Raw genomic sequence first — 15,000 nt, 5'->3', positions numbered from 1 at the left:
CATTTAATCTAATATTCAACAATATTATTGATCTCCTGCATTGACAGCATTATATGAGAACTGAACTGAGCTGGACGATGACATCATGGTTTTCTCCGGAGCGGCTATATATATATAAATGAACTAAATAAATAACTTTTTTTACAACAAAAATGAACCATCACTGAACTTGCTTAAGCTGGACTGTGGCGCTATTCTCTTCTAGAAACAAACTCTGTTGAATTATTTTCCTGTTATCTCTGTAAAGCTGCTTTGAAACACTCTGTGTTGTAAACTTGTGAGTTGACTTGACACACACACACACACACACCTTCAGCATCTTTACACACTCCTCACTCGTGTGTCTGGATCCTCTCAGGAACATTACGGAGATGATGACCACAGTCTCGCTGCAGATCGTCGGGATCATCGAGCCCATTATCCAGCATGCTGATTGGTTCTTCCCTGGCGGTGAGATATATATATATATGAATAACCTCAAAAGCTGGATTATTATCAGACGTGTTAATATCACTGTAATAATAGCGGTGTAGCGATACATGTCACGATTCGATTCATATCACGATACTGACTCACGATACCATATTATTGTGATACTCCAAGACATATGATAAAATGTTAACAAAAAATGTACTATTGATTAAAATGCTAAATTTAATATTATAGTGTGAAACCCAAAGCACAGGACAATAGAGACACCAGAATAACAATATTCATAATTCTGAAGCTGAAAACACTGAAATATTTTATCCAAATGCTTTCACTCTGTCACTGAGTAGATATATTTAAAATAATGTCGGCCACTTTTTACTGGTAACAAGACATTTAGCATTATCAGGACACAAATATTCCCCATTGCATTATTAAACATTATATCACCATTATATGTAGTAGTTTAATGTATACACTGACACTGAAACTCTGTAAACTTGAATTTTTTTCTCACACAGAATTTTTTATTTTGGTTCAGATCTGAAACTGAAACTGAAATACAAAAATGCATCAATATGTATCTCTGGATAGTTCAACCAAAATAAAAAATTCTGTGCAATATTGCAATATATTATGACCTTAGACTGTAAAAAAAATTGATTGTGACACGATGTATTGTACAGCCCTATGTAATAATATACAGTATGTCTGAATTATGTAGCATACTGTATGTTGCTTAATGCAGGGTTCGTACAAGCTGCTTAAAGTACTTGAATTTGACTTTTTGATATTAAAGTTCTGGAAAATCCTTGAAAAGAGCCATAATTACGAAGAGGTACTTGAAAATTTAATATATATATATATATTAAATTTAACACACACATACAGGTGAAACTCGAAAAATGAGAATATGGTGCAAAAGTTCATTTATTTCAGTAATTCAACTTAAAAGGTGAAACTAATATATTATATAGACTCATTACATGCAAAGTGAGATATTTCAAGCCTTTATTTGTTATAATTTTTATGATTACAGGATTACAGAAAACCTTTTCACAATATTCTAATTTTGAATTTGGGGTTTTCATATCTGTAAGCCATAATCATCACAATTATAACAAATAAAGGCTTGAAATATCTCACTTTGCATGTAATGAGTCTATATAATATATTAGTTTCACCTTTTAAGTTGAATTACTGAAATAAATGAACTTTTGCACCATATTCTCATTTTTCGAGTTTCACCTGTATGTAACTTAATGAAAACCGGTTCTGTTTGCAGAGATCGAGTTTAATGTGACGGGCAACTACGGCAGCCCCGTCCACACCAATCACAACGCCAACTACAGCTCGATGCCTTCGCCTGACATGGACCAATCAGAGCGCAGGCAGCCCATGGACCAATCAGAGCGCAGGCAGCCCATGGACCAATCAGAGCGCAGGCAGCCCATGGACCAATCAGATCGCAGGCTTTCGGACCAGAGCCGGCGACCCCTCAGCGTGGCCACCGACAACATGATGCTGGAGTTCTACAAGAAAGACGGGTCCGTTTGTGTGAGCGTGTGTGTGTGTGAGTGTGTGAGCGCTCTCGTGCTGTCCTCTCCTCTCTGCTTTGGGTTTGAATCACTGATGCTTCTGCTTTTATTCCACTATCGCAGCATTAGGAAGATTCAAAGGTACGGTGACGCTTCTGTCTCCTTCTGTTGTGTCAGTCTCAACTTTCCTGATTCCCTGCAAACGCTCGTGGTGTTTGTGTTTCTTCCTGGCAGCTGAGGATGCTTGTGAGGAACGTTGATTAAGTGACATGAATTATGGCATATTAACATTTTTCAAGGGTATTTCATGATGTTGTATTTCCAAAATCTGTTATATTTTGTAATTCGTTAATTAATTAACATTAATCAAACAACTCTGTTCAAAAGTTGCTTCTGCTCACCAAGGCTGCATTTATTTGATCAAATATACTGTGTAAAATAGTGAAATATTATTCTAATGTAAATCATCTGTTTTCTATGTGAATATATAGTAAAGTGTAATTTATTCCTGTGATCAAAGCTGAATTTTCAGCATCATTACTCCAGTCTTCAGTGTCTAATTCTAACTCTAATATGATGATCTGATGCTCAAGACACATTTATGATTATTTGAAAACTTTTTTTTTGTGGAAACTGATTCATTCGTTTTTCAGGATTCTTTGATTGAATTGAAAATTTTATAGCATTTCTTTGAAATAGAATCTTTTGTAACATTATAAACGTCTTTACTGTCACTTTTGATCAGTTTAATGTGTCCTTGCTGAATAAAAGTATTAATTTCTTACTGACGCCGAACTTTTGAACAGTAGTGTATTACTGGGCTTGTTTCGAGGGATCTGATTGGCCGTCTGTCTGCCCCGTTGCAGCATGGGAGTGCGAGTGATGGACACTTCATGGGTTTCTCGAAGAGGTTCCTCATCGTCCCGTAAGAGTTCGTCGACGCCCCCCAGCGTTCAGCCGCTCTCTGATTCGCTGTACCCCGAGCAAGCGGACGATGTCTCCGCCTCCCCCTCACAGACTCCGCCCCCCATCAGCAGCGATAGGACCAGGTAAACCAAGACGACCAATAGGAATCCAGACACGTAATGCTCAGTTCAGCCAGCTGAAAACATATACAGTCAAACCAAAAATTATCCAGACACCAGATATAATTGTTGATATTTTTTTATTAGGAGTTCATTTCTGTAAGTGAGGAGAGCAAAATAAAGTAAACTGTGACATATTACACCCAAAATATTCTTCATACAGTAAACATTTGGGACTAAAACTATTCCTCCACTTTGAGCTGATCGTGTTTTCTTCAGTGTGTTTTCTGTAACTGCTAATGCTCTTTTTACACACACACTGAACAACATGAAGCATTGCTTGGTCACTGGTTGAGCTAAACTGGTATTATCTAATTGTGGAGTTAAATTTAACAGCTGACAGATATTCAACATAATTCATGTGTGAGAGTCTAACAGAAGGACGGACAAAACCAGTCAAATATCCACTGATTTAATAACTCTGAGTTCTGCTCATGTTTATTACCATTTTCTATATAGTGAATAAACTGATAATGTGAGAAATGTTGAAGGTGTGTGAATAAATGTAGGTTTGACTGTATATCACACTTGATTCTCATATAAAGCAGTCCAAATAAATAACATTTGTGATTTAAAGCATAAAGTAAAGCAACGAAACGTTCAGTTTTGATCATTTCTAGTTGGCTGAATTGAAGCTCCAAAGTTCAGATATCCGGTTAGTCCAAACCTGTATGTTAAGTCATTATTCACTGATTCTCTTTCTCAGTGTTTGAACTATTCCTCATTATGTTGACAGTGTGAATCCTGATGATATATTACTTTATGATCCTAGATATCTCAGAATGCACTTGAGACTCATAATCACTCGTGTTTGTTGATGAATGTGTGAAGCTTTAGACAGGCCTTGTGTTTTATTCACTGCTGTTTGTGATATCAGGAATATTTTAATGTTCAAAACTTACACTCTGTCCAAAAGAGTAGTGGAAAAATTATATGGTGGATTACTATAGTTTCAAAAGGCAATAAAAACTGCACAGTTTCATATACATTTGTAGCCATTATGCATGTTTTAAAATTATAAATGTTAATTATGGATTATAATATTATTTATTACGCGATTAATCATTTAGTTAATTTAATAATATAATATAAAATATAATTAAATAAATTATATAAAATTTTATAATATTTTTGTATTATTTATATTTACTATTTGTTTAATTACAATCAATTATTGATACTAAGAAATATTTATAAAATGTATTATTTAATATTATCATTTGTATTATTATTTATTAATATTATATATTAATTGTAAATAAATAAATAAATACTTAATTATTAATATTTAATCATAATTATTTATTAATAATTTAATTATAATTGATTAGTAATTTATATATATTTATATTAATTTTAATATAATTAAATCAATGATTAATTATTATTAATAAATAATTATTTTAATAATTAATATTTTTAACATTTACTATTTGTGTGAATAGTCAATTAATTAATTATTATTATCATCAATGATTAATTAATATTAATACATACCATTTTTAATATTTACTATTTTAATTCACAATCAAATAATTATTATGATTATATTAATAACTATTTCTAATTTAATTATTTAATTAATGTAATTAAATAAGTAATAATTAAGAGTAATAACACTATTTTAATTATTAATGCTTAATAATTTTAATTATAATTTATTAATAATATCACTAAATCAATGATTAATTAAAATGAATAAATATTAATTGTATTCATATAATTAATTGAAGTACGTCGGCACTGTAGACAACTGCACTCATTAACATAACATCGCCCCAGAAAAGCGCACGTATTGATCCCTGAATATTCCAGAGCACTGAATCAATCAATAAATATTCCTAATTTAATTCTTAATATTAATTAGTTAATGTAAATACATAAATACTTTAATAATATGTATTTATTCATAATTAATTAATATAAGGTTACCACAGAAAAGCTGAACGTATTGACCCCTGAATATTCCTGATCGCTGCATCCCACACGCCAGCTCCCGCTGCTCTCAGTCCCGTTTTATCTGTCAACCTTCAACATGTTTGCAGCTCAGAGGATTATCGGGAGTCCTGTGTCGTGTGCCGGTCCCCTGAGGAGGAGAGGCCGCCTCCTCCATACCCGTTCCCTTCTTCCTCCTCTTCCTCGTTCTCCTCGTTCTCTCTCCCTCACTCCCGAACACACCCTCGTCCCGGTCCCGGTCCCGAGTGTGTTCCTCTCCCGATGTTCCCCCGCTCTCCACTCCTCCTGTCCTCCACCTCTCTGGACATCAACTCCAACCCCAAACCCAGTGTCCTGCACCTGCCCAAACAGGGCTCGCTGACCTCTGACCCCTGCCCCCCGCACGCGCCCCCCCCGCCCGTGTACATCAAACCCCCGCTCGTTCTGCCCCGCCACGACCCCTGCCATCCGAACTTTAGCCCTCACGCTCCGCCGCCGTGGGCCTGTAATCCAGAGAGAGGACTCAGAGCGCATAGGTAATATGACCATTGAACCTTTCTCTAGCTAATTAGGAAAATACATTTCAAAAGTTATTGGCCAAAATAGCCATTTTCCATATCTCATGACCTGTAGGTGGCGCTGTTCCCAAATTTGGCATGGCCCCTCGAATCATGGTTCCGATGAAGCGCACCAATTTTTGTTTTGATTGACCAAACTTTGGCCGAGATACAGCCTCTGAACCAATTTTGGGTCGACCTCGTTAAGTTTGCGAAACCATAACTTTTGAACAAAGATTAATTTAAAAAAATCAGTTTAGACATTTCTGTGCGGCTCAGTCCAAAGATCATCTGAGCCAAGTTTTGTAAGAATTGGACAACATTTGAAGGAGGAGTAGGAAAATATCATCAATCTAATAAAACAATGAATAAAAACAGTTTCCATGACAGTAACTACCCGAGCAGAACCAGCAGTTTGAGCTTCGGACTTTAAATATTATTGATCACCATCAGAGCACACCAGTTATGCTCAACGATCGCAAGATGATTATTAAATAAGCCCTGATATACTCACAGCAAATGTCTTTTTCGTTCTATACCTTAGTTAGCGAACTAACTAGTTAAAGTCCCCCTGTGGTGAAAATCCAGCTGTTAATGTTGTTTATCTGTCTATGTGGTGTTTTTAATCTGCTTTAACACAAACCATGTGTAAATTCATAAATCATAAAAAATGTTCTGCTTAAAACTGCAGTGAACCAAAGACAGTAACCAATCAGATCAACGTGTGATCGTCAACCAGTGGATCTCTGAGCTGAGGGAGTGAGTGGAGGCGGGGCTCATTTGCGTATTCATAGAATCGCGTATACTAAATGAGGCGAGGGTGTCGAGTTACATTCAAGATATTTTAAGACATGAAGATTTTTTTTCCCAAGGAAAAAAACTTTTAAATATGTAATTTTGGTGATCAAAGATGAGTTTTAAGTGATTCATTTTTTTACTACAGGGGGACTTTGATGAATATATTGAAAATGAATATGTAAATATGTGCTGCACACTTAATAACAAAAATAAACACACAACAAAAATGAGAAAACAGCAGTTCAGAAAGCATCTGATCGTAGCGATGTGGATATGTCTGCAGCAGCTCTGAGACTCAATCAAGTCACATCACGTTTATTTATACAATAGATGGCTTTAAAGCAGCAGCTTTTACAGTATTAAACATGAAAAACAGTGTCAGTGTCACGTTACAACTTCAGTTTCTACTATAAAGCGTCTCTCCAGTGTCTGAAGAACAGAAGAAATTAACCGGAAATTTACACCTCAAAGAAGGCGGAGCCTCAGAGCCATGCCCACCTATTACATCATCACAACACGGACCAATGGGAGTTCAGAGGCGTTCACCAGCCAGTGAAAAAATGTATATCGGGGCCTTTATGAAGTTATTTAAAAATAAAGTTTTCATTACAGTAACATTTAGCATTCAAAACTCTTCTGTTATGAATATGCTCAAGAAGGTTTTCTTGAAGTCTTTCCCTGCGCTGCTTTATGCACTAAAATTAGCAAAAATCCCAGCTGCCAAATTCAGGGATTTTTATCTTTGCTTTTGACCTGCTGTCACACTAGCATGGATATTTCTTACTGAAATGTTACACTTAACATGATGTATTTATTACTTATTTATTTGTTGTTGTTTTTCCCAACATCAGTAAGTGGAGGTTTTATCAGATTTACATCAATTTTGGGGACAAATGTGTTGCCAAACGTACACGATTTAAGTTTGTAGGTTTATTCATTTTAATGTTCAGAAGTCGTGTGTGTGTGTGTGTGTGTGTGTGGTTAATGGATGTCTGTGTCTGTCATCAGCACTCAGAAGAATAAGGAGCTCTCACCTGTGATTGGTCAAAGAGGACTCTCACCAACAGCTCCCTCTGGTGGACAGAACCAGCTCTCAGACCAGAGTCCTCACACACTGCGTAAAGGTGTGTGTTCAGCGTGTGCATGAATAGACCAAACAAGCAACATAATAAAATAGTAATCAATGCATTTCAGCTTCATTTATAGCAGCTACAAGGATTTATTTTTAATTAATCATATTTCTATTTATTTCACCAGCTTGTGCATGAATAGAAAGTGACTGGAAATAAAACAGCAATGCATTTCAAGTGAATTTTATTTTTTATTCTTTTTGCAAATTAATATGCAAACGCTTTCCCTCCAGAACATTCATTTTTAATGACTTTTTTTAATGAATCATATTTATATTTATTTCACCAGCACCTAAATGATCATTTTTAGTATCTACATACACTATATCTTTAATATTTCAGCCATTTTTAGCTTGTGCATGAATAGATAGTGACTGGAAATAAATGAATCTTTTTTTTTTTTTCTTTTTTTTTTTGCAATTAATATGCAAACACTTTTTTGTGCATGAATAGATAATGACTAAAAATATAAATAAATAAAAAATAGAAAATTTGCAATTATTATGCAAACGCATTCCCTCCAGAATGTTAATTTTTTTAGCATCTAGAAAACCGAATTCTTTCTTTTTCTTTCAGTTTCCAAAAAGCTGGCCCCCATCCCCCCCAAGAGTGTGTTTTCTCCGCCGGATGTGTCTCCGGGTCCGTCTCCGGTGAGTCTGTCTCCGACTCCTCCCAGCACCCCGTCACTATACAGCTTCAGTTACTCTCAGAGCTCGCCGGGACACGGACACACACTCTCGTCCCCGCCTCCGCTGAGCGGCACCCTGCCCCGGTCCCGGCCCGTGGCCAAACCCCCCCGGCACAGACCCAGCCTGCCCCCCCCACAGCCCCCCGGTGCCGGTCTGAGCCCGCAGGAGCCCGAGGAGCACGCGGGTCTGCACGGGCTGGCGGCGGCGGAGAGCATGTCCACAGGTGAACCTGGCCCGTCTGCACATGCATATCTCAGTGTGATGTTTAGGTGAAAACTGCTTTAAAGTGCCCCTATTATGAATATTACCTTTCATTTATAATAGAGCTGTTTGTTATGGTGGCTTGTTTCTGGCTCAGAAAAAAACATTTCTGACTTTTTTTCTCACAATTGCAAGTTTACATCTGGCAATTCTGACTTTTTATGTCAGAATTGCATGATATAAAGTCAGAATTGCGTGATATAAACTCACATTTCTGACTTTGCGGACCTGTTACATTCACAAACTATGGAAGCTTCTTTCTGCCACAGAATAAAAAATAAAAAAGGTAATTGCGACTTTCATCACGCAATTCTGACTATATAACACAATTCTGACTATATATCACACAATTCTGCCTATACAACACAAATTCTGACTATATATAATGCAATTCTGACTATATAACACAAATTCTGACTATATAACAAATTCTGACTATATATAACGCAATTCTGACTATATAACAAATTCTGACTATATATAACGCAATTCTGACTATATAACACAAATTCTAACTATATAACACAATTCTGACTATATATAACGCAATGCTGACTATATAACACAAATTCTGACTATATAACAAATTCTGACTATATAACGTAATTCTGACTATGACAAATTCTGACTATATAACACAAATTCTGACTATATATCACACAATTCTGCCTATATAACACAATTCTGACTATATATCACACAATTCTGCCTATATAACACAAATTCTGACTATATATAACGCAATTCTGACTATATAACACAAATTCTAACTATGTAACACAAATTCTGACTATATATAACGCAATGCTGACTATATAACACATTCTGACTATATAACACAAATTCTGACTATATATCACACAATTCTGCCTATATAACACAAATTCTGACTATATATAACACAATTCTGCCTATATAACACAAATTCTGACTATATATAACGCAATTCTGACTATATAACACAAATTCTGACTATATAACAAATTCTGACTATATATAACGCAATTCTGACTAACAAATTCTGACTATATATAACGCAATTCTGACTTTATAACACAAATTCTAACTATATAACACAAATTCTGACTATATATAACACAATGCTGACTGTATAACACAAATTCTGACTATATAACACAAATTCTGACTATATAACACAATTCTGACTATATATCACACAATTCTGACTATATAACACAATTCTGACTATATATCACACAATTCTGACTACCGGGTATATATCACACAATTCTGACTACCGGGTATATATCACGCAATTCTGACTAAAAAGTCAGAATTGCCAGATGTAAACTCGCAATTGTGAGAGAAAAAAAAGTCAGAATTGTGGGATAAAAAGTCGCAATTACCTTTTTATTTTTTATTCTGTGGCGTAAACAAGCTTCCATAGTTTGTGAATGTAAAAGGTCTGCAAAGTTTCCAAGATCAAAGATAAATGGAGTTTTTCTCTCCTAAAAGAAAGAATCGATTCTAAACTAAAATGAGTCGTCATTAATTCCAGTCTGTGTGTGTGTCACTTCCTGTTACATACCTATGTAACAAATGTGCATAATTTCACCCAATGGCTGAGCAGCGTCTCTTAGCTCCGCCCTCAAACACTGTAGTGTATCTGAGACTGGAAGAGTTCGGCTCGTGTTGTTCGTGTCGAGGAGACGCTGTTTTCTGAGATTGAGACGGTGAAACCCACGCCATCGTCACTGTTCGTATCACTGTGATCAAGAGCTGAGATTCAGATATGATAATGAGCGTTTGCTTTCTGACCAATCAGAGCAGAGCAGCTCTCAGAGAGGCGGAGCTTAGAGAGACTGAATCCTTGATGGAAGCGTTTCAGACACTGAGAGGAAAGAGCTGAAGCTGCAGTGGAGATTATGAGGAAGTGTTTATATGCATGTAAAACTATTATAGGAGACTCTAAAACAACATTATGAGCGATTAATAACAGCATAATAGGGGCACTTTAAAAAACTCCAGGTGTGATGTGTTTATAAGGCTGCACAATTAGGCCCAATTTTTTGTATATCAATATGACTATAATAATAGTAATGATTATTATTTTAATGATTATTATTAATAAAATATGGAGTTTCACTATTATAATATTTCACTGTAAAATGTTATTTAAAAAAATACATATGTAAATAATCATTTTTATTTTACAGTACAACTGTACAAATTCCAGCTGTGATTCTTCTGTTTAAAAAATGGCGATTTGTGTTTTAAAATGTGATTTAAAAATAATCTGTTTGTAAGGCTGCATAATTTGGCCAAAATCTTGATAATATATCAATATGACTAAAATAATATATTTCTAATTATTATTATTATTATTATAATTTAATGAAAGAATATTGAATATTGCTATGCTATTATAATATTTCACTGTGAAATAAAAATGTAGTGTTTAAAAATAATAATATAATTTTCTATTACAGTACAGCTATATGAATAATTTTTTTTTAATTCTGACATTTCCTTTAACTATGTGAGCAAACTTGAAGATAAAGTTATATTGTCGAATTGCACTATTATATTGCCTTGACACGATTATAATAGTTATATTATTTGCTGTGGACTGTTTGAAACCGAGACGAAGAGAACGCAGACGTGAGTGTGTGTGTGTGTGTGTGTGTGTGTGTTATATCATATCTGTTGGGTTCAGGTGGTTTTGTGTTGTTTTGCAGCGGTGTGAGGTCGGGGGGTCAGTGGGCTTTGGCTCAGAAGGGTAAGCAGTGTGTGTGTGTGTGTGAACTCACCCGCCATCATCACTAACGCATGGCGCTGTCCCGCATGGCTCTCGCGTGTCTGTGATCCGCATCACCATCCGTCCTTCACTTTAAACACACACTCGCTCCCCCATCTCACATGTGTGTTAGTTCGTCAACACACACCCCTGCTGTTCCCTGTTGAACCCCAGTTCCATAAACTCTTAAAGAATCATGCAATAACAATAGAAACACCTTGAATATATAATTATTATATTGCAGTATCTTCTGGACTGCAGCGCAATGATGTCAAACATCGTTCAGTTTCACACACAGCATCATGTGACTGGGACTATAGTGCAGTATGGATGACAGTTATGATCATCTATTTATTTATTATTCTTATTTGAGCTGCATGATTATACTACTTTTGTGTTCCACTGAAGAAGAAGAAGAAATAACCGTACAGGTTTGAACATGATTGTGAGTAAATTATGACAGAATGTTCATTTTTGGTGCAAATAATATGTGTTTGTAAAGTGTTCAGTCACTGGATGTGAATTTCACCTCCAATATTATGTTTTGCAGGATTTAAGAAGGATTTTAACAATTCTTGTCAGATGCTTTAAACTGTTCAAAAGTTTGGGGTCAGTAAGATTTTTTTAAAGTAATTAATACTTTTATTCAGCAAGGATGCATTAAATTGATCGAAAATGGCAGTAAAGACATTTATAATGTTACAAAAGATTATATTTCAAATAAATGCTGTTCTTTTGAACTTTCAATTCATCAAAGAATCCTGAAAAATAAAAAGATGTATCAGTTTCCACAAAAATATGAACTGTTTTCAACATTGATAATAATCATAAATGTGTCTTGAGCATCAAATCATCATATTAGAGTGATTTCTGAAGGATCATGTGACACTGAAGACTGGAGTAATGATGCTGAACATTCAGCTTTGATCACAGGAATAAATTACACTTTACTGTATATTCACATAGAAAACAGCTGATTTACATTAGAATAATATTTCACTGTTTTACAGTATTGTTGATCATATAAATGCAGCCTTGATAGAAACATTAGGAAATCTCACGACCCCAAACCTTTGATTCCCAGTGTCTTTAACAGAAATCTTCACTGCTGTTCATAGATCTGTACTGTACTGAACACTTGTTGTTAGTTACTGTACGACACTTGAATGGAGTCATTTACACTTTTTTTTTTTCTTCATCTCCAAACCAGCACAAAAACACGAGTATATTTTTAATGTTGTTGTTCTGTCCTCGTCTAACAGTGTTGTGTTCTCCCTGCAGACTCGTGTGATGTGGACGGGAGCTCCGGCGCCCCCTACAGGAACTCAGTGTCTCTGCTGGACTCGGAAGAGGAGATCGAGAGCACTGCCCTATGACCCACAATGCTTTGCTCCTTCCCCTCACCGCACAAGCGAGCTTGTATAGTCCACATGAACCGGCGCTGGATCCACAGACGTCAGGACATCTACACGTCTTATGTTTTTACAGTTTCACGTCTCCTTTGTTTTCTATTTGCCTTATCCGAGTTCTTGCACTTTTGCCTTGAGGTTCGTGTGATGTACGTTTGGGTCAGTCGATTCTCTGATTCGTCCTCATGATTATGGAGATTGTTAAGCATGATCTCGCTGTGGTTTGTCCTCGGATTTTAAATCTTAGATAGTTTGAGGCCGTTCACGGTCGATGCATCAGACGTTTGGGGTCAGTAAGATTTTTTTGTTTTTGAAAGAGTCTCTTCTGCTCATCAAAGCTGCATTTATTTGATCAAAAATACTGTAAAATAGTGAAATATTATTCTAATGTTAATCAGCTGTTTTCTATGTGAATATATAGTAAAGTGTAATTTATTCCTGTGATCAAAGCTGAGTGTTCAGCATCATTACTCCAGTCTTCAGAGTCACATGATCCTTCACAAATCACTCTAATATGAGGATCTGATGCTCAAGAAACATTTATGATTATTATCAGTGTTAAAACAGTTAAATTTGATCTTTTTTTTGATGAATAGAAAGTTCAGAAGAACAGCATTAATTTGAAGTAGAATCTTTTGTAACATTATAAATGTCTTAATTGTCATTTTTAAATAATTTAATGCATCCTCAATGAATAAAAATATAATTATTTAAAAAAAAAATCTTACTGACCTTTTCAGAATTTTTTTTGTTTATAGAAATGTTTATTTATGGTGTCGTCACTGTCAGGATAAAAAGATGAACATTTCCCTGAAGTTTCTCCAGGATCTGTGAGTGAATGCTGGACGTTTGAAGAGTTTGTATATTAAACCTTATTGAATAATTAAAGATAATATATAAAGGATTACAGAAAATATCAAAATTAAAACAGATATAAAGTTCTTTAATTTCATATAACAATATGTTTGCTGAACAGAAATCAGCAGTTTCTGAATGTTTTTATCATGTTTATGATGTCCTTATGATCAGTGAATCCATGACTCTTACAGGAAATCCTGGATAACATTATTTAAAATCAAATGAATTTTCCAGACCTGGAAACCACATTTTAACCCTTTGACGCATGACCTGAAATCCCACACCAACACATGGAATGATTATATTTTGAGAGAGTATTTAATATGTCTGACCACTACAGTAGCAGATATTGTAGATTTTCCCCGGGGTCAAAGGTCATCATCTATCCCTCCTTCAATGATGAAAATATCCTAAAGTTTGTCTAATCTAGCGGACATCGTGCGTCCGAGGGTTAAAGTTCCCTGGTTTTCCTGTTCTGACCGAACGAAGGCTGATCACTGGCGTCAGTCGTGTTATTAATAATAATTCATAAACTGTGCTGTAAGTATTAGCTTGTGTAAATGCTGTTCATCCACATGTACATAGTCTATAGAATCAAAGGTCAAATATTTATGAATCTCTTTCTCTCGCTATATAAATATAAATATATACAGACAATATTATTTTTTGCTTCAGACACTGCTGGTGTGTGTACATACACTAATATGATTCCTGTGAAGGGAAGAATCATTCAGATGCACCGATGAACTGAGAGCGAGTGTGTGTGAGACTCAGAGAACAGGACTGAGCGAGTGTGTGTGTGTGAGACTCAGAGAACAGGACTGAGCGAGTGTGTGTGTGTGTGTGTGAGACTCAGAGAACAGGACTGAGTGAGCGAGTGTGTGTGTGTGTGAGACTCAGAGAACAGGACTGAGCGAGTGTGTGTGTGTGAGACTCAGAGAACAGGACTGAGCGAGTGTGTGTGTGTGTGTGTGTGAGACTCAGAGAACAGGACTGAGCGAGTCTGTGTGTGTGTGTGTGTGTGAGACTCAGAGAACAGGACTGAGCGAGTGTGTGTGTGTGAGACTCAGAGAACAGGACTGAGCGAGTGTGTGTGTGTGTGAGAGACTCAGAGAACAGGACTGAGCGAGTGTGTGTGTGTGTGTGAGACTCAGAGAACAGGACTGAGCGAGTGTGTGTGTGTGAGACTCAGAGAACAGGATTGAGCGAGTGTGTGTGTGTGTGTGTGAGACTCAGAGAACAGGACTGAGCGAGTGTGTGTGTGTGTGTGTGTGTGTGTGAGACTCAGAGAACAGGACTGAGCGAGTGTGTGTGTGAGACTCAGAGAACAGGACTGAGCGAGTGTGTGTGTGTGTGAGAGACTCAGAGAACAGGACTGAGCGAGTGTGTGTGTGTGTGTGTGTGTGAGACTCAGAGAACAGGACTGAGCGAGTGTGTGTGTGTGTGTGTGAGACTCAGAGAACAGGACTGAGCGAGTGTGTGTGTGTGAGACTCAGAGAACAGGACTGAGCGAGTTTGTGTGTGTGTGTGTGTGAGACTCAGAGAACAGGACT

At 36.2% G+C, this 15,000-nt stretch overlaps 1 protein-coding gene across 1 annotated transcript in view; it reads left to right on the top strand.

Moving 5' to 3' along the window:
* arhgap44b (Rho GTPase activating protein 44b) overlaps positions 1-12,480 on the top strand; it is a 56,149-nt gene extending 43,669 nt beyond the window's left edge. The window contains exons 15-23 of the mRNA XM_056243388.1: positions 359-450; positions 1,715-1,847; positions 1,902-1,976; positions 2,834-3,016; positions 5,098-5,523; positions 7,351-7,466; positions 8,049-8,384; positions 11,122-11,162; positions 12,462-12,480. Of these exons, the coding sequence (XP_056099363.1) occupies positions 359-450; positions 1,715-1,847; positions 1,902-1,976; positions 2,834-3,016; positions 5,098-5,523; positions 7,351-7,466; positions 8,049-8,384; positions 11,122-11,129 (1,369 nt within the window). The 3' untranslated portion in view covers positions 11,130-11,162; positions 12,462-12,480. The remainder of the gene's footprint in view (positions 1-358; positions 451-1,714; positions 1,848-1,901; positions 1,977-2,833; positions 3,017-5,097; positions 5,524-7,350; positions 7,467-8,048; positions 8,385-11,121; positions 11,163-12,461) is intronic.
* Positions 12,481-15,000: the final 2,520 nt, after the last annotated feature.

The sequence above is a fragment of the Rhinichthys klamathensis genome, unplaced genomic scaffold, assembly GCF_029890125.1.
Source record: "Rhinichthys klamathensis goyatoka isolate OS25496 unplaced genomic scaffold, OSU_Roscu_1.1 h1tg000789l_1, whole genome shotgun sequence".
NCBI lineage: Eukaryota > Metazoa > Chordata > Actinopteri > Cypriniformes > Leuciscidae > Rhinichthys > Rhinichthys klamathensis.
The sequence above is the reverse complement of the archived record's forward strand: the minus strand, read 5'-3'. Positions and strand labels throughout refer to the sequence as shown.